At 49.9% G+C, this 19,147-nt stretch overlaps 3 protein-coding genes across 3 annotated transcripts in view; 2 read left to right on the top strand and 1 right to left on the bottom strand.

The window, feature by feature from the left end:
* Positions 1 to 19,147, bottom strand: part of ALDH2 (aldehyde dehydrogenase 2 family member) — a 157,950-nt gene that overhangs the window by 109,964 nt on the left and 28,839 nt on the right. The window lies entirely within an intron of this gene.
* ERP29 (endoplasmic reticulum protein 29) lies at positions 2,142 to 5,844 on the top strand. The gene is made up of 3 exons (XM_056504705.1): positions 2,142 to 2,360; positions 3,652 to 3,790; positions 5,030 to 5,844. Exons 1-3 carry the CDS (start codon positions 2,241 to 2,243, stop codon positions 5,530 to 5,532), a joined length of 762 nt encoding a protein of 253 aa, XP_056360680.1. The 5' UTR covers positions 2,142 to 2,240; the 3' UTR covers positions 5,533 to 5,844.
* TMEM116 (transmembrane protein 116) lies at positions 7,617 to 18,074 on the top strand. The gene is made up of 11 exons (XM_056504704.1): positions 7,617 to 7,803; positions 8,207 to 8,253; positions 8,383 to 8,446; positions 12,046 to 12,177; positions 14,276 to 14,380; positions 14,817 to 14,866; positions 15,259 to 15,342; positions 15,424 to 15,562; positions 16,264 to 16,408; positions 16,498 to 16,571; positions 17,223 to 18,074. Exons 1-11 carry the CDS (start codon positions 7,756 to 7,758, stop codon positions 17,421 to 17,423), a joined length of 1,089 nt encoding a protein of 362 aa, XP_056360679.1. The 5' UTR covers positions 7,617 to 7,755; the 3' UTR covers positions 17,424 to 18,074.

Here is a 19,147-nt window from a genome sequence, read left to right as displayed (position 1 = left end):
ATTAAAAAAAAAAAAAAAAATTCCTATAGCTGCTCTTGCTGGATTTAGTTTGGCTTTGCCCCATCCTGAAAGGGAAAGAAGAAAAATGTCTGCAGGTTGTCAAATTGTAAAGGATGTCCTGATGGTTGAATCACAATGTCTGGTAAGTGCTCTGGGCTGGAGGAATACCAAAATGTGTTAAGTCTGTTTTATAGTAATACTTTTACTGAAACAAAAATAGCAAAGAAAAAAAAAAAAAAAAACAGAACTGTCATGTTCTGTAGAAATATAATTTTTGAAAGAAGGGTGTAAAGCAAGGCTGGTGACTGAAGGTGATGCTGTCAGGTGTGTAGGGTGAGTGAAAACTGCCCTTCTCAGTCTGGGGGCACAGTGGCACTGCTGCTGTCCCTGTCCCCTCCCTCTGATTCCTGAGGGCTTTGCACAAACACCAGCAAAGGTGACACAGGGGACAGTCCCAGGGCTGATCCAGGCTGGAATTTCCTTCCACTGCTGCTACACCAGGTTGAACTCAGTGGTATCAATAACAATGGTGACAATGTAAGTGAGGTTAAAGAGAACCAAGCATTGGAAATCCTCCTGTGTGCCTGAAAGCAGAAGTTGGGTTTAAAAAAGTTTTCCTGCATCCTTTGAAAGGAGAACTGAAACTGTGGGGGGACAGGGGCTGGGACAGGATGGAACCATGGCTCACTCACTTCCAGCACAGGGAATACTGACTGTTCTCAGTGCCAGCTGCTGTTCTCTTTCCACTTCCAGCCACTGGGAATGACAACCCTGGCAAACACAGAACTTTTGGATTACTTGGTGGTTTCTAAAAGCAGAGGCCGTCTCTTCCCAAGCTGTAGTTTCTCTAGGAGGAAACAATGTACAAAAATGACTCCGTACTGACTGACTGGGGGCTTGGTTGAGGGAGAATTTCTCTCCCCCTATAAATTGTGTACAGTTAAATATATTATATATTTCTTACAAAAGAGCATTTCCCCTCCAGAATATGTCCCACATGGACCTGGTAAGAAATTCAAGCTATAACCCATTGCTGCTGTTCCCCTTTTTTCAACTCTTAGGATTTGTTTTTGTTTGTTTCGGATTTTCTTTGGGTGGTGAATTGAAAAACGTACCTAGAAGAAGCTACCAAGACTACTGTTTACAGACTGAAAAAATACTGCTTTTATACTACTGGGATCATGAGCCACGATCCTTTTACAGATTTCCTCAACTCCTCTCGGCTTAAAATCAGTGTCTGATGTAGATAAAGGTTGGAAATCTCCTACCCTGCTTTGTCTACACACAGGACAAACTGTACAATGCTTGTTTGTGTTGTCCATCATTTTTGTACTTTTTAACTGTTCAAAAATTGCATTTATATTTTGCAATCCTTGATAATCATGACTTTATTTTAACGGCTAGTAAACTTAGGGATTTTTTTTTTGTTGTTGTATTTGCAGCCTTATCTGAACTTTCTCTTCCTTGATTATTGTTAATTTATGACTGTAGGAGATATGTACGCCTCAGCCTTCTACGGACTTAAGTGACACAGCTGCAACTGAACTGCTTTAAACTGGATGGGTTTATAATTTATATAAAAGTCAGTTTCGTTACAAATCAGTATTGCTGCCTCATTTTTCTGCCTGGATGTGATCAAAATGCTTGTCTGCACTCTCTTCATAAGCCAGATTTTGCTGGTGCAGGGCAAGCAGACCCTGCAAAGGAGAAGGATGGAAAAAGAGGGAAAACGCTCATTGTTTTCCAGCTGGGGATTAGGTGCAGAATGATGTCTGCTGGGGGAGGGAGTGCGGATGGGTCAGTGCTTTCACTTGATGAGCTGTCAGCCTGCTCTTCATGCATTGCTTGCTTGCTTTCCATCCAGTCCTGCCACGATAAGGACACGTCGTGTCCTAGAGCGGGGCTGGCAGCACAGAAACCTCGAGAGGGCTGTGGCAGTGCCCACTGGATAGAAACGCGCACGATCCTGCCTCCTGCCCTTTCCTTTTTTTCAGCTGCTGTGCAATCGCTGCCGGACGCCGCTCCCTTGTCCTTATTTCACCGGCTCCAGCAGCGGCTCCGGGCGCTGTCCCGGGGTGCGCGGGGCTCCCGTGCCGCTCCCCGCCCGGTGTGGGAGCCCCGCCCGCCCCGAGCCCCGCCGCTCCCCGGTGGCCCCGGGCGGGGCGGGGCGAGCCGAGCCCCCGGCGGCGGCCGTCGCGCCGTCACGTGGGCCCGCAGCTCCGCTCCCTGCGCGCTCCGCCATGGCTGCGGCGGCTGCCGCCGGCTCGGTGCTGCTCTGCCTGCTCGGCCTGGTGCTGCCCGGCGGCAGCACGCTGCACACCAAGGGCTCCGTGCCGCTCGACACCATCACCTTCTACAAGGTACGGTTCAGCGGGAGCTGGCGGCCCTGCGGGAGCGCTCGGGGGGCGGCGTGGGGCCGCTCCGGGCTGTGCTCCCCGCGGCCGGCGGCAGCCCCGGGGCCGGGGCGCGGGAGGAACGCGGGGGGCGCGGCGGGGCCGCGGGGCCGCTGCCGCCGCCGCCGGCGCGGGGAGCGCTCGGTGCTGGCGGAGCGGCCGCGCCGCAGCCAATGGGAGCGCGGCGGCCGCGGCCGGCAGCCAATGGGAGCGCGGCGGCCGCGGCCGGCAGCCAATCGGCGCGGTCCAAGTGGAGCCGAGCCCGGGGTTCGGCCCGGCTCGCTCCGGCCCGGCGGTACCGGCGCGGGGAGGTCCGGCCGCAGCCGCGGCTCCTCGGCCAGCGCCGGCCCTGCCTCCAGCTTCGGCCAGCGAGCACAGCTCGGGGCTGGAGCTGTGCTGTCTGTGCCCGTGCAGGGATAGAGCGGGGCCCGTGAGCTCTGCTCTGCTGGGTGGTTTCACTTTTCATCAAACAGCAACAGGCTTTTGTTTTTTCACCTTTTTTTAATCCCTTCAATAAATCGTTTTGCAAGGACGGCATCTTCCCAGGCCCAGGACGGAGCCTGCAGCCACCTGTGCACACAGATGTTGTGCGGTGCCTGAGCAGGGCTGGCACAGCGCTGTGTAGGTGGGGAGCTGTGCTGCAACCTCAACCTGTTCGCTAGAACAAAAAGATTTTGCAAGGTCTTCTCCTGCAGGGAGGGGGAAATTCCTCAAGGGGTGACAGAGTCCATTGCCAAGCTGATTGGAAAAGGCATACATTTGTGCAGAGCAAGGGTGAAGAGGAATCAATTAAAGTGTGAATTTTCCATTTCTTGATCCAGTGCAACACCTCCAGGATCTCCACTGCCTCCCTGTGTCTCCTCTCTTAGCCACAAGTGCAGCTCTCATGCTGGGACACTTCACAATGACAATACATTCTCTTCATGTCCCACTAGAAAATTGGGGGATTTGATGCCAGTCACATTTACAATAAGCAATCTTATAATTAAAGGCATTATCAGATCCCCCAAACCTACCAAGTACTATCTTTATCATCTGGTGCAGGAATGCAGACACCCAAAGCTCAGTCCTTCCTCCACACAACAGTGACTCATTTCTGAAAGGCCATAATTATATAAAATTTCCATTCTCCTCTGCATCTCCCCATTGCACAGGAAAAACAGGACAAGCAAAAGCAACTTTTGGTGATTTGTAGATTGCTCAGACCTGAAATGATCATGTTTTGTCTTTTCTATTCCCCTTTTTCTTCTTGTTTTAGGTTATTCCAAAGCATAAGTTTGTCCTTGTGAAGTTTGACACACAATATCCCTATGGTGAGAAACAAGATGAGTTTAAAAAGCTGGCAGAGAGCTCAGGCTCCAGTGAGGATCTGCTGGTGGCTGAAGTGGGAATATCAGGTGAGGAACTTTGAGTGCCTGCAAACAGCGTGGGCTGGTGAGGAGGGGATAAATCTCAGTGTGATTTCTGCAGGATCTGAGGTAATTCTGGAGGTGAGGGATGGATGTGAGAGTGGAGCTCCTGCCCTGCTGAGCCTGGCTGTGTGTGGGAGAGCTGCTTATCCATCTGGGCTGGGTAATGAGGAGTCAGCCCACGCTGCTGAACTGCTGCCACCTCCTCATCCCCAGCAATTCTTGCTTTTTTTTTCCCCTTCTTTGCTGAGAGATACCTTTTTGTCCCACGTGCAGGGAACAGACCTTATAAGAATCATGTTTTAGCCACAATCCTGGTCAGACAAATAATATTTAATGTGATTAATTCCATGCAGCAGACCCTGGGGCAGCACAGCAAGGGGTTGTTGCACTGTGGCTGCTCTAACTTGATGTGATTGTGACTGGATTTAAGAGAAAAAGAGTGAAGAATAGATCACTGTCACCTGAAGTGCTCTGGCTTTGTAGGTTGAATTAAGAATTTAGGCTTAATTATCAAACTGTGAAGATTTACCCACTCTGATATTTCAAAACATATGTGGAATACTCTAAGTAGCATAATTGAAATATCTTTGTTTTCTGTCCTCAAGAATAAATATAATTTATGTAAGATGAGTGAACGTCTTGTAGCTTGGCATGCTGTCAGAACCAAATCATTCTCTGCACACAGACAGGAAAAACTTCTTTAACTGTAAAATCAGATAAAATCAATGGATAGAGGAAAATAAGAGGAAAAAGGGGATTGATTTCCCATGAGGAGGATCAGGTTTATACGAAAGGTCCTGCCAATGTCTTGCACTCTCACAGTCACAAAACACCATTAGTGACTTTTTCTTTGGAAAACCCACTGAATGTTTGCCTTACACAATTGATTTTTGGGGTGTTTTTATTTCAGTGTGTGGCATTTCCTTGGTACAGGCTGCCCAGAGAATGCTCAGGGCTCCAAGGCTGCCAGAGCTCAGGGAGTATTTGGGCAATGCTGTCAGGCACAGGGTGGGATTTTGGGGTGTCCTGAGCAGGGCTGGAAGTTGGACTCAGTGATCCTTGTGAGTCCCCTCCAGCTCAGGATATTTCCATGGCTCAGTGATTTCCTGGCAGACAGGTTATTAGGACATGTTTAAGCACTGGCTACAAATATTTGTGTAGGAGGGAATCCTAAATGAATTTTTGATTAACTGTGCTTTTCTGTGTTCCATTTTCCCTTGTCAGATTACGGTGATAAACTGAACACTGAGCTGGGAGAGAAGTACAAGCTGGACAAGGAAAAGTTCCCTGTTTTTTACTTGTTCCAGGATGGTGACTTTAACAATCCCTTACTTTATGGTGGTGAAATCAAGGCTGGAGCTATTCAGCGCTGGCTGAAGAGTAATGGCATCTACCTGGGGATGCCAGGCTGCCTGAAGGAGTATGATGTGCTGGCCAGCAAATTTGTGAGCACCACAGAGAAATCTGATCGCCAGGCCCTGCTGAAAAAGGGCCAGGAGAATTTAGGAAAAGCAAAAGAAACTGAGAAGAAATCAGCAGAGCAATACTTGAAAATTATGAGCAAGATCCTGGAGCAGGGAGAGGAGTTTGCTGCTAACGAAGTCGTCCGAATCACAAAGCTGATCGAGAAGAACAAGATGAGTGATGGAAAGAAGGAGGAGCTCCAGAAAAGCCTCAACATCCTCGCTTCTTTCCTGAAGAAGAATAGTGAAAAAGATGAGCTCTGATGTGTTGGAGAACTCTCTACAAGCTGTGAAACATTGTCAAGAGTCCTAACCAGTTCTCCTTAATGCAAGCAAACTTCCCGCTGACTTCAAGAGGGCAGCAGATTTCCTTCTGGGATTCTCAGTTTAGAAGATCCAAGAGGAAGACATTCCTTAAAAACACAGTATTCTAAAGGTTGGAAAAATCACCTAAGAGCAAGACACCAGTATTGTGTAATAATATCCAATAACAGTGTTAAAGCAGGCAACAAAAAAAAAAAAGAAAAAAAGCTCTAGATTGGCCAGAAGCTCATTCCTGGTGGTTTTTACAGCTGTTCCATGGCTAACAAATAACAGAATTCAGTCTCTCATTCCATCCTACATTCTGGAAAAGGTATAGATTGGGTGCCCTCCACATCCCCACCTTTCTCTGTCCATAATATCTTTGGGTTTTATGCTTGTTAATGTACCCCTCACACACCTTGTGTTGTCCCACTTGGGCTTTAAGTCTTGTTCTTACTTGTTATTCACTAAGAGACTCAGAGCTTCCTTTTTCTGCCTTCTCCTTCCATGGCTCCTGTCCCTGTTTGCTTTGGGTATCAGCCAAATGCTGGCAGTGAAGACAGTTCACAGCTTGCCCTTCATTTTCTGTCCAGAGCAGCAGTTTCATCAAATATTCTCCCAAAATTCTTTGTGGTACCCTGACAGTGAGTGAGGTGAGTTCTGAGCAAGGGCAGAGTCTCCTTGAGGTGCTATTACACTCAGTCTCACCAGTTTGTGCAAAAAAATCAGGTTTTCAGAGGTAAATTCAGATGAGTTTTCTTACAACTGAAGAGGTGTTTTACCTGTCCAAACTTCACAAACAAAATGTGTTTGGGAGTTCTAAATATTTGAAAATGAGGTCTTGTAAGAGGAAGCAGAAGTATTTGTGTCCTTAGAAGCCTCATCTGTGTTATTTAAAAGGAGATGTCTGGCCCAAGGATCAGGTCAGTCCTGTGCAGTTCACACTCTGTGGAATTCAGATGCCTCTGGAAGATGCTGAAGCCCTGGTCAGGGTTACAGAGTTGGAAAGAGAAACACCTGTGAGTTTTACCTTAAAAGTATGCTTTAAACAAAACTGATTCCTGTGGGAGCTTTGCTGCCTTTTGAATCTTGGGGGTGGGTACAAGGAGCAGATGTTGCTGCGAGATAAAATGTATTAATAATGCTATAATAAAAAAAATTAAAAAAAAATCCACTTCACAGCTGCTTCTTAAACCATTTAATAGAGAAACTGCTGCCGATTCCATGATCAGAGGGGAGACTGTGAGTGCTCTGTGCAGCCCCCGGGACTGGGAAGGAGCCGTGCCCGCCTGGGCTCTCTGAGGGGAACAGCCCGGGGGGCTCGAAAGGAACCGTGGCCTGGCTCTCTGAGGGGAACAGCCCGGGGGACTCGAAAGGAACCGTGGCCTGGCTCTCTGAAGGGAGCAGCCCCCGGAGCTCTGAAGGAGCCGTGCCCGGGCTCTCAGGGGAGCAGCCCCCGGAGCTCCGAAGGAGCCGTGCCCGGGCTCTCTGAGGGGAGCAGCCCGCAGGACTCGGAAGGAGCTGTGCCAGCCCGGGCTCTCTGAGGGGAGCATCCCGCAGGACTCGGAAGGAGCTGTGCCAGCCCGGGCTCTATGAGGGGAGCATCCCGCAGGACTCGGAAGGAGCTGTGCCAGCCCGGGCTCTCTGAGGGGAGCATCCCGCAGGACTCGGAAGGAGCTGTGCCAGCCCGGGCTCTATGAAGGGAGCATCCCGCAGGACTCGGAAGGAGCTGTGCCAGCCCGGGCTCTATGAAGGGAGCATCCCGCAGGACTCGGAAGGAGCTGTGCCAGCCCGGGCTCTATGAGGGGAGCAGCCCCCCACGTGCTTCTCGAAGAGCCTTCCCGCTCCCGGTGCTGGTGACGTCACGCGGGGCGGGGCCGAGGCTCCGCGGGGTCGCCTCAGGGCGGCTCCGTGAGGGGAGCCCGGGGCGGCGGTGACCGGAGCGAGCCCGCCCACCCACCGGGGCTCGGCCGGTTCTGCCCCCGGAGGGATGTACGGGACGCCGGTCCCCGGGACGCCAATCCCGCTGTTTGCCCAGGGCTCCTGCCCCCCTCAGCCCCTCTCTGCGACCGGGCGCTCCCCGCAGCCGGCCCCGCCGGCGGGGGCCGGGCGCGGTGCGGCCCCGGGGCGGAGCGCGGGCGGTGCCCGCAGCCGCGGAGCGGTGCGGCGGTGGCGGCGGTACTCATGGCCCTGCCGGCGGAGGTGGAACGGCTGGATGGGGGCTGGCAGGAGGTGAGCGAGCCCCGCCGGCACCGGCACCCCTAGGCACAGAGGCTGCCCCCTCCCCGGGACCTGGCTGTGCGCGTCTCTCCTCCATCCCCTCACGGTCCTTCCCCAGCCCTGCGCCCCGATCCGTGCTCGGCGGCATCGGCAGCGCTGCACGATCCTCCTCCGGTCCCTGTCCCCGTGCTGCTTATTCCTCTTCGGGACCCCGCTGTCGCCAGTGCCCTGACCTCGGTCCTTGCTGCCCGCACTTCTCGGGGACCCGCCAGTCCACCTTCCTAGGTCCCGCTCCTATCCCGATCCCCGGTCCCTGTCGTTCCTCCCGTTCCGTGCTGCCCGCTCCTCCCGGGACCCCGCTGTCCTGCCGCCCTGGTGCCGTGGCACCTGAGCTCCCTCCCGTCCTTCTCCCCAGGTCTACTCAGCGCTCCAGTGGATCCAGTTCACCATGGCCATGCTCAGGTACGACACTCTGCCCACGGAGTTACTGCCGCCAAGATTATTTTACTCAGAAAAGCAAAAAAAAGAGAACTCGCGTCTCCCAGAGAGGAAGACGCGCTCGTGTTCCAACCTGTATTTTTTTTTTCTCAGCGTTGTAGGTTCCAGCTCAATTATTGCCTATGCTATATTCCAAAACGCAGTGCGGTCCCCTGAGGTAAGATCTGAGCTTCCTTCTCCCTCCCTAAGCCATGGTGTCCCTGCAGGTGGGTCACACCTGCAGCACAGACCTTCTAGGAGCAGCTGCAGATCTCAGGGTTATGTGGTTAAACCTTGTTTAATGCTGGGAGGAAAAGGGCTTGCTAAGAATTTGGCTCTTTGTCTTGGTAGGAGGTGAAAGGACCGACCTTGAACCTGTGCTTCTGCAGGCAGAAGCAGGTTCCTTAGTTCCGTGCTTTCTGCTGCTCCAGGAAAATCCTCCAGTCTTTCCTGGGAGCAGGGATTTCTTAGTGTGCCCTCCTCAATGGGGCCAAACTCCTGAGGGGCTGAGGAGCTGTGCACAAAGCTGAAGTGCAAATTGGATCTGCCCCTGTGGAAATGCTTTTAGTCTTTGGGTTTCTCTTAGGAGTTTCTCTGAGCAGGTGTGCCACTAAAACCGACCCCACAGCCTTCCATCCCATCCTGCCAGGCTTGGATGTCCACACACAGTCCCTCTGTGTGTCCAGGACTGGGGGCATGAGCCAAGCTGATCCCTGTGAAGCTGGGGTTTGCTGTCCAGGGTTTGCAGGCTCAGCCTGGCCTGTGGACCAAGCAGAAAGTCAGTGGAACTGGCAGCAGCTGTATTTGTCCTTCCTTCATCTTCATGTTCTTTGTACATTGTGGATTTGATCTGCAGCCCAGAGAATGGGACTTCAAGGGAATTCACAGAGTTATCCCTGGAGAAGCAAGGAATGCAGGCCACTGACACATTGTTGGATGACACGATGGGAAGGAGAACATGAGTCCATGTTTGCAGGGTAAATCTGTCCCACTTACAACAGGCAGGACCTTGCTCCCAGCCAGCCTCCTGGAAACGCTCTGCCCAGCACATCCAGAATAAACTGTGGAGATCTCCAGGCATTCCCAGGGAAGGACAAAGGCTGGGGCTTCACCTTAGTGCTGGGATGGAAAACCTGCATGAGATCGTGCTGCTCAAGGTGCACATCAAAGCCTCCTCCTACCACATCTGCACGTGGATATCTCCAGATGTGTGGAGCTGGGTTTGGCAGTGTCCTGGTGTGACTCAGCAGCCTCATCCCGTTGGTTTCCATGGCTGGGTTACTCAGGAGCCCTTCTGCTCTCAGTCATGTGATGGGGCTGAGGCTTGGGAACTGCTCATGAGCCACACATGGCTCCAGGTCACCGATGGGCTCTTCCTGCTCCAGCAGGTCCAGATGTTTCTGCTCAGATTATTTCTGCAAATCTGGACAGGAGGGCTGGATGCCAGCTGGAGGGACTGGTTTGCATCAGCCTTCCAGGCTCTTCTGCTGCCAGGGGAGATCTGGTGCTGGGTTTCAGAAGTAACAAAATCTCCAGTAACTTCCCCATCGTCTTGTCCTCATGTCTCGAGTCTGAAGTGGAAGTTTGTAAACAAAAGGGCTGGAAGAGATCCATATCAAAGCTTGCCACAACCAGCTTATTCCCTGAGTCATGAGGACCCACAGCAAAATGTTTAAAAATAAACAGTTCTGGAGGCTGGGAGGAGAAGGATCTTAGAAACACTTCCCTTCCTGCCTCCAACCTCAGAAATCAAATATTGCATTCTTGAAGCATGTTTTCTGTCTCTGTGGGGTCAATAAAACCCTTCACCCTGAGGCAAATCATTCAGAAGAGGTAAGGGCAAGCAAGGAAGAAACCTCAGCTCAACAGATTTGAAGGAAAACCCTCAGCTCAACAGGTTTGAGGGAGAACCCTCAGCTCAACAGGTCTGAGGAACCTTCAGCTCAGTTTGTGCCTGAGCCATGGCCACAGAGCCAAATCCACGTGTGTGCTGCAGCTGGAGCAGTCAGGATGTAAATCATTACATCTTTGCAGTCCCTTCCTCTATTTTATAAATACCAGTGGTTATTTTCTTTCCCCTTTTGCAACCCAGAGCCACACTTGCCCTTATGTCACCTACTTCTTTATTCAGGTCTCTGCCAAAACAGCTCCTGAACCCACCAGCAGTGCCTTGCTCTAAGGGCACTTGTGCTGGAGAAAGAGGTCACCTGTTTGATTGCAAAAGTGGCTTCTTTGCTTATTTTAGAGCTGTTTGGTTTAACCTGCCTTGATCACAAACTGGACAGTGCCCCCAGCTTGTCGTGCCAGGGCTTCATTTCTGTAGCAGTGATGAAAGCCTGGTTAAAAAAAAAGGCATTTACAGATGAAATCAAATTAAAATCAACTCCATATCTTTATGCCTCATGTTTCTTCATGCCCTAAGGACAAATCTGGCTCAATCAGATCTACCTTAACTCTTATCAGTCTTACCAAGCTCACTCTCATTGCACATGGGAACAAATAAAACACAACGTGATGGGTGGCATACATTTACTTCCAGGACAATATTGAGGCAAATCTCACCAAAAACCCAACTCCATGAAAAAGACTACAAAATCCAAGCCTCCTGAAACATTTCCATGCTGTGTTTAGCATTATAATTTTCTGTAGGGAAAGAAAAACACCACAATTTTCTCTCCTGCATGCTAAAAATGAGGTACCAAAGGCTTCAATTAAGAATGTAGGTAATTAGGCTGCTTTTCCAGAGTCTCTGCTCTCCCACTAACAAGGAAAATGTTGGCCAGATTTTTGCACAAATGTTTTCCTGCAGTGTTTACAGTCCTGGCCAGCGTGTGCAAACTGGAAATGGGCTGGAAACTGTTGTTAAAGGAGCCATGACTCCTTTCCAGCAAGATGCAGCAGAGACTAATGGCTCTCAGTGGAAAATTAATCCAGCATGTAAAATAAACCCAACCTTAGTCACCAACTGAAATGGAACTCATAGAAAAATGTTTGTTTCTAGTCATTCCAAACCTGAGGAAGGGTTTGTGTTTACCAAAATTTTGGTTTCTGTGTGAGTTTATTTAAAACATGATGTCTCTTCTCCCTGCCAACCTGTCCCATTCTGCAAAGTTGTAACATGATTTGGGATATTTTCTGTAAGTTTTGATGCTGCTCTTGGATCTTGTGACAGAAGTGGTGGTTGGAGTAGGGAATGTGCATTGGAACAGCTCCTGAGAGCACAAATCCATGTGGAATTTCCCTGCAGGGAGGGTTGTCTCACCAGAAGAGCTGGAGGGTGACAGTGCTCAGATAACACCAGATAACCTGGTATTGATGTCTGAGCACAATTAATATTTCTGCTATCGTTGGTGCAGAAATTTTAAAGGACTGAAAATAAGGATGATATTCAGGAGTAAAGGCTTAAAAGTTTTCTTCTGATAACTTTTCTTTGAACTTGCTTGGCTTTGAAAGTAGAGGACACCTTTTTATTGAAGCTCTCAGGGTTTGCTGCAGATGAATTGACTGGTCTCAGAAATGTTGTCACAGTGCTTCCCTGAGGGTAAAATCATCCTTCCACAAAGTGCCACTTATGCCCCACTTCCTCTCAATTAAGGCTTTTAAAATAACTTTGCAATAGAACACTTTTCTACTGAAAAACTTCCCTCACCTGCAGAAAAACCTTTTGAAGGCTGTATGAAATATCTTTATATCTCAACGGGGTAAACCTGCAGCAGGGTGGGGGTGTGGGAGGGCTGTGACTGCACTCACACCTGCTGAGCCTTTTCCCTTTTCCAGGTGCGTCCACTTTTCTACCTGAGCCTCTCAGATCTGTTCCTGGGCATGTGCTGGCTGGCTGGGGCTGTGCTCTACAGCTCACCCACCTCCCAGCAAGACCTCATCTGCTACAACCTGCAGGCCACGGGACAGGTGAGTGACCTTGGCATCACATTCCATAATTAATCTTGTAATTTGTCATAATTAGCTCTGGTGTGTGCCACCAGCAGTCCCCACAGCACAAGGACTGCCTGGGTGGCAGAGCTGGATTGTGCCTGGCAAGAGCTGTCACTTCTGTTTGCTCAGGGAGAAATTAAAACAAACTGAGCCCTTGCCATAGCAACCTTTCCCCCAGGGCACGTGACAGTGCAGGACCTCCTCACCCAACACCCTGCAGTGCCCTTGAGAGGTGAGAGCACCTCGTGCGTAAGAAGGAGCCAGTAACAGGTTGAACCAGCAGATTCTGCAGAGCAGGAGGGATCTGGAAGCTGATGGAATGAGTAAATAAAAGTCTCATTGTGCTTTTGGGTGTCTCACAAACACCTGGGGCTTCTCTGCACACAGTACCCAGAAGGTGTCAGATGTGCTGAGGTGAGGATGGGTAGGGACAGCCCAGCAGTGGAGTTTGCAGCCCTTGGAGAGGCTCACACTGGAGTCCTTGTGATGTCTCAAGGCACTGCTTTAGGAGCAGGGCAATATTTTGCTTTATTCAGGATTTTTGCCATCATTTGTTACCACAGGCTGATGTTGCAGTGGATGGAGCTGCCCAGAGTCATAAAGGAGGAGATTGCTTTGTTTCTTGGATTTCCCCTCTTTCAGCCCCAGAGCTTTGATTGATATAAATGTAAATACTGCTCCCTTTGCTGTCCCTCATTCTCTCCTCCTCCTGCACTGCAATAATAAAGTCCAGAATAGATATTGTGGTTATAATTGCACAACTCCCCCACATTCTTCCAGTTCAGTTCCAGTGGCCTAATAACGTCCTGGGCAGGCTCTGCCCATGCTGGGCAGCACAATGGGAGCCACACAAGTGGGATAATGAGGGATTCTTGTGGCTCTGCTTTATCTCCTCATGGGCAGTGCTGCAGGACTGTCCCCAGCCTCAAAACTGGGGCTCAGGAGAGCAGAATTCCCTTCCCTTCCTGCTGGCACCTGCCCAAGTGGCATTTGGTTCTGTTCCTGAAGGCAGCACTGACATTTCATGAGCCTCTCCCAGGCTCCTGAAGTGCTAGAGAACGATCCTTATGGATTGTTTTGGCCTTCTCTGCAAGTAGGTGGAAAAGGGCAATAGCCCCTTATTAAAACTCATTTAATGAGCTGTAAAGTCACTGCAATGTTCCCGTGGCAGCCCTTGGACTCAGCCTCTTGAGCCAGCCAAGAGCATTCACAACCCCAGTGAAGGAGGCCAAGTTTGTTTAGTGACCACTTTCCCAGCCATGGATGATACCAGGGTGGCAGACCTGTGCTCCTTATCTTTTTGGCAAAGACAGCAAAGCCACAGAAAGAAAAAAATATTCCCTTGTCCAGCCCTTCCTCTTTGCTTTTGCCACTGAAGTTTGTGTTTCCTGTCACAGATGCAGCACATGCATGTACACGGTCTGATTAGGCAACCTGGAGCAAGCATGAATTTGGAAACAAATTTGATCAAGATTTGGGGGGGTTTATAGGAAGTTTTAGATAACTGGACTCATCTCAAGCTGGAATCAAAGGCTATGAAACCCTCAGTGTGCTCTATCTGCTCTCCTTTTTCCCATGGAGGAAGAAAAGAGTTTTTGGGGGCAGAGAATATCTGCTCTCACATTCCTCTTGAAATATCCAATTGTTTTCTGTTTCCGTGAATTCTCTGCAGAGTGAGCTCATTATGCAAGAAGCAAATCTAAATGTCACATCTGTGCTGTGTTTCCTAATGGCCAAAGCATTGAGAGGGTCCAAGAGCCTCTGAAATCCTCATTGCCAGGCTCTGAGCCAAAAAATGAGCCAGGTCACAAAGATTTTTATTTCTGAGACAGTCCTGGTGTCATCAGTTCTGTCTGAGGCCAAGGTGAAGCTGCTTTTTCAGAAGTGTGGTTTAAAGTGGGATTCTCTCTCCAACCTGGCTCTTCCCAGCTGGATGTGAGCACAGCCCCTGTGCTCAGACCCTCACTCTTGGCAGGGGTTCATCATCCTGCTTCTGTTCCATGGGATTTGGGAGGAACTAATCATGCTACAGGAATTGTTATTCCAGAACTGAAATGTTGGTTTTATTTCTCAGATATTCTACGTGGCCTCTTTTCTCTACACTGTCAACTACACCTGGCACCTGTACATGGACCTCAAGGTGAAATACAACCAGAATCTCTTCAGAGTGCCTCCCCAGGTGAGTGGGACTCATGTGGGACTGGTGTAAAGGCTGGGAACCCAGGGACAAGGACACAACCCTCAGGAAAACCCTCCCTGCATTGCAGGCTGAGCAAATACTTCACACACCCCGTGACCAAAATCTCTCCTTGCAGTTAATTCCTCCCTCACACCTAAACAGGAACACACCACCACTGCCATGACCAGGCTGGGGAATACCCCAGGTATTCCTTATGCAGCTCTTCCCAAGAAACCCATCAGCCCCACTGCCCTACACAGCTTCTCCAGACATCTGCTGTGCACAGCAAACTTTGTATCCCAAATATTCCATCTGGAAGTTCAGGAACAGTAGGCTGGCAAATCCCCCTCAGCTGCTGAAATGCTCCCTGGAAGCTGCTTCCTGTGAACCAGGGGCTGTACAGAAATAATTTAATTAAGATTTTTGCATTTTGCAGGCTGTAGATTATGCAAGTTGTATTGGCCGAATAGCAACGATCTTGTCAAGGTAAGATTTCATTTTCCCTGGCAGAGGGTGTGGATTTGGTAAGAATTTATTTTCCCTGGCAGGAGGATGTAAATTTGGTAAACTGCAGTGTGCTGATCCCTGCTTCCTACTTGTTTTGAAGCTAAAAAAGCTGTAAAGCTCATCATAAACAACAGTGACCTCATGAATGCAGACTAAGAGGGTTTTTCAACCAAGTTAATGATAACTTTATTAACTAGATGTGGTTTTCCAGAAGACTTCCCTTTACCAATGATTAGCCCTCACAAATGAAAGCCCTGAAAATACTTTTCCAGAGCAGTGCCAATAAAAACAACTTTCAAGTCCTCTGTAGTGATAGGAGAAAAACCAAGCAGTGCAACAACCCATGACCGTGCTGTCCTTTCTCCTCCCAGCCTGATCCCTTTCCTCCTTATGGTGCCGGTGTTTTGCCTCGGCAACAGCAGTAATTGCTACCAGAACTTCAGCCAGAAACACGGGTGAGCTTCCTCCCTCCCTCTGGCACAGCCCCAGGGCTGCTGGGGGTGGGCAGGAGCTGAGCTGTTGCCTGTGTCCCGCAGGTGTCTCCTGATGCACACGGAGGAGGCCGAGCCCCCCAGCGAGCCCCCGAGCCCGAGCGGCTCCGTGTGCCGCGCCGTGCACTTCTACGGCATCGGCGTCTTCCTCATCTCCTTCCTCATCAGCTTCGTGGCCATCCTGGTAAGATGGTGGTCTTTGTGCAGCCCTTGGATGGCACCAGAGGCCAGGCAATCGTGGAATCATGGAATGGTTTGGGTGGGAAAGCATTTTAAGTTCATCCAATGCCACTCCCTGCCATGGGCAGGGACACCTCCCACTGTCTCAGGCTGCTCCAAGCCCTGTCCAAGCTGCCCTTGGACACTTGCAGGGGTGGGGCAGCCACAGCTGCTCTGGGAAGGATTTCCTCCCAATATCCCATCTAACCCTGCTCTCAGTTTTCAATCTCCCTTGTCCATTCATTCTTAATAGGACAGGGGAATAATTATGTGGTGTTGCCCTCTTTTTGGAGGGGGTGGTAGAGGGAAAAATATCACTGTGCTACCAGATAAATCCATCTGAAGCCCTGTGATCTGTCAGCCCATCCCAGAAATATTTAGCAGAATTTCAAAGGCTTGGAGCTTGGCAGAAGAGATCACCTCCTGCAGGGTCAGCAAGAACTGATTTGTGGTTGGACTTCATGATCTTAGAGATCTCTTCCAGCCTAAACAATTTAATGATTCTAAAATCAACTCAGAGTCTTCAGTTTAGAAAAGGCCACATGCAAAGCAACACCTCCTGCAGGATTTCAGTGCTGTGTGAAAAGGCTGGATAGGCTGGGATCCATCCTGGATCAACCCAGCAGATCACAGGCTGTACAATAACATTTGCCTGTTCTTTCCCAGGTTATCCTGAGCCAGGCCCGAGGTCTGTACAAAAGGTTTGTGAACTCCACAGGATTCCTGGGGGATCAGCAGTGGGCCATGATTAAGATGGTGGAACAACGAGTGGTTTTTTACCCCGTGGCCTTCTTCTGCTGCTGGGCCCCAGGTGAGCAGAGAGTTCCCCCCACAGCATCCCCCTGTGGAACCCCAGAGAAGTGGGGTTAACCTCACCCTGGCATCCATCCCTTTCCACAGCTGTCCTCCTTGGGATGCTGAAACTGACTGCTTCAACAACCAGCAAAATCTACATGGCTCTGCTGATCCTGCAGGTAAATGTCTGCCCCTGCAGCCTCCTGGGCCCTGCCTTCTCACCTTGAGTGTCCTGCCCTGCATCCCTGCTGGATGCAGCTGGACAAGGATATCTGCTGTGTGAGCCCAAGTCTCATTTGTGCTTTTGCTTGGCAAAGATCTTGGTTTGGTGGTTTGTGTTTTTCACAGGCTTGAAAAGGTCTCAGTACCCAAAATCCCAGCAGTTTAGTGATGAACATGGTGCTGGGTGGATGTTTTGGACTTGGTGACCTCAAAGTGATTCTGTGGTCATGAAAATTGTGGCAAATAGTACTAGAAAGGGAAAACTTAGAGACATGAGGCAGGGGGAAACCAATTTCTGGGCATCCTAAGTCTCCAAATGTGATTCCTTAATAACACTTGTCCAGCTCCTTCCTGTACCTGAGGCAGAAGTCAGACATTTTATTAAATTCTATAATTATATTTATTTAATACATAAATAGGTTTAAATATATTTTATATTTGTATATCATTTCTATTTAATTATATATGAATTATATATTGATTAGATATTTAATTAAATATTTATTAAAGTGATAGAAAGCTATCACACGGAAGATAAAACCCTGCTGCAGGGGGAGGTTATTCCGGAGCAGTGCTGGGATCCCTGAATCCCCTGTGCTCTCCCCCAGGCTCTCACCGCAGCTTCCCAGGGGCTCCTGAACTGCCTGGTGTACGGCTGGACCCAGCACGTGTTCCTGTCGCTGAAACGCGGCTCCCGCCGGGATGTGGACACTCAGACCCCGCTCCTGCGCTCCCAAAAAAAGTTCTACTCCAGCACGGCCCCCAGCAGCCCGCCCGACACCGCGGGCTCCTCCTCCACCCTGCTCTGAGGCAGCCCTGCCTGCAAGGAGAGAGGCAGAGCCCTTCCAGCTCCTCGTTCTCCAGAGCTGGGCTGGGACACGGCACAGCCCGAGCCCCAGCGGGGCTGGCAGAGCCGGGTGCTCGCTGGACACAGTTATTTATTTGATGGATTCTTTCAACGTGGTAAATCTTTAGTCCAGACTTTCTCCTCCTGGAAACATCCCTAGAAACGCAGCAAACCCCAATGGCTCAGAGACCTGGTGTAGCTCCTTGGAGGCTGGGCAGATGTTTTACTTTGTTTTATTTCTCCAAGTCGCTGCCTTTACAAATTAACAGTAAAGCACAATGAGTATTTTTCAAGCTCTGCCTTTTAATTCGCTCTGACCATGAGAATTTGCACCACCCTAAGAACCAAGTGCAGGGAGTGAAGAATTGCAAAGCAGGACAAAACCTGCCTGGAATTTCTGCACATTTCTCTTCCCTTCTTCCTGCCAACTCCTGCTCAGCCACAATACTCCCAAAAATCAGCTGCTTCGACCCTGTGGAGCATCTCTCGTGAACCAGGTGAGCAGGACTTTGTCTGAATCTCTCTTTGCATTTCCAGATGTTCACATGGATTATTTACTGAGGTCCCACTCTTCTATAGGAAATAAACCAGATCTTAAGCTGTGTTGAAAACAGCTCTTTACCTTTACACTCTTTATTTTCCAACAGCTTCGCTCTTTGGGTCCAACCCAAATTTTTCTCATAGCAGGTTAGACCAGAAGAGGAAATACTCCAGCTTTGTGTAATTAACTTACACAACATAACTGTGTAAACTCTGGGTAAGTCACACAAGGGCCCTGGAGGTTTGGTCAATGACTTATTTTCTCCTACAGAGAAAAAGAGTGAAACAATTCAATTGTGCAGGATAAAAACAAGGTTTTCACCTGGTCTCTCAAATCCTCCTCTAGGCCCAAATATTGGGCATGGATGACTCTGTGTTTCTCCAGCCCTACTTCAAAGGCAAATATTCCATGGGGAGGATGGGATTTAGTGCCCTGGCAGTGGCAGGGAATGAAACATACCCTGAGAGCCTCCTGCACCCTCCTGGGACTGACCCCGTTTGTGGAGCCGGTGCAATTTGTTTAAAAGGGGATTAAGGCTGCCTAAGTGATGGAAGATTACCCGGGAAGCAATGATTGGATTGCTAATGGACCATTAGAGCTGGCAGTGGGTGCTGACACATTCCCAGGGCTCCTCAGACAGCTCAGCAGTCAGTGTCCACGGGCACTCCCAGCTGGCTTGGCTGCTTTAAGCACTCCCAGGAAATTGTTCCCTCAGTCCCTTTCCCAGGCTGGATGCTCCCAGGGTCACTCATCACCCGCTCCCCTCAGACCTCCTCAAAGGCACCAAGCACTCCCTTCCCTGACTGCCCAGTCCAACCCACAGCCCTCAGGGGTTAACTGGGAGCACTGGGCAGCTGCTGCTGCCATCTGATGGAAAGCTGGGCTTCAAAAAGACAATTTTGTGTCAAGCAGAGCCCAGGGTTTCCTAGGGATTTATCCAGCCTCTCCTGGCTGTCATCCTTTCATCTCAAAGCTTCATTCAAATGCTTCTCCCAAGGATAAGGGAAGTGGGATGGGGGTGCCAGAATAATGGAATCATGGAATCTCTAAGGCTGGAAAACCCCTCTAAGACCATCAAATCCAAAAATTAACCCAGCACCACCCTTGTTCACTGCTACCCACACCCCCAGGTGCTGCATCCACAC

Source organism: Oenanthe melanoleuca, chromosome 15 (assembly GCF_029582105.1).
Source record: "Oenanthe melanoleuca isolate GR-GAL-2019-014 chromosome 15, OMel1.0, whole genome shotgun sequence".
In the NCBI taxonomy this organism is placed as follows: Eukaryota; Metazoa; Chordata; class Aves; order Passeriformes; family Muscicapidae; genus Oenanthe; species Oenanthe melanoleuca.
The sequence above is the reverse complement of the archived record's forward strand: the minus strand, read 5'-3'. Positions and strand labels throughout refer to the sequence as shown.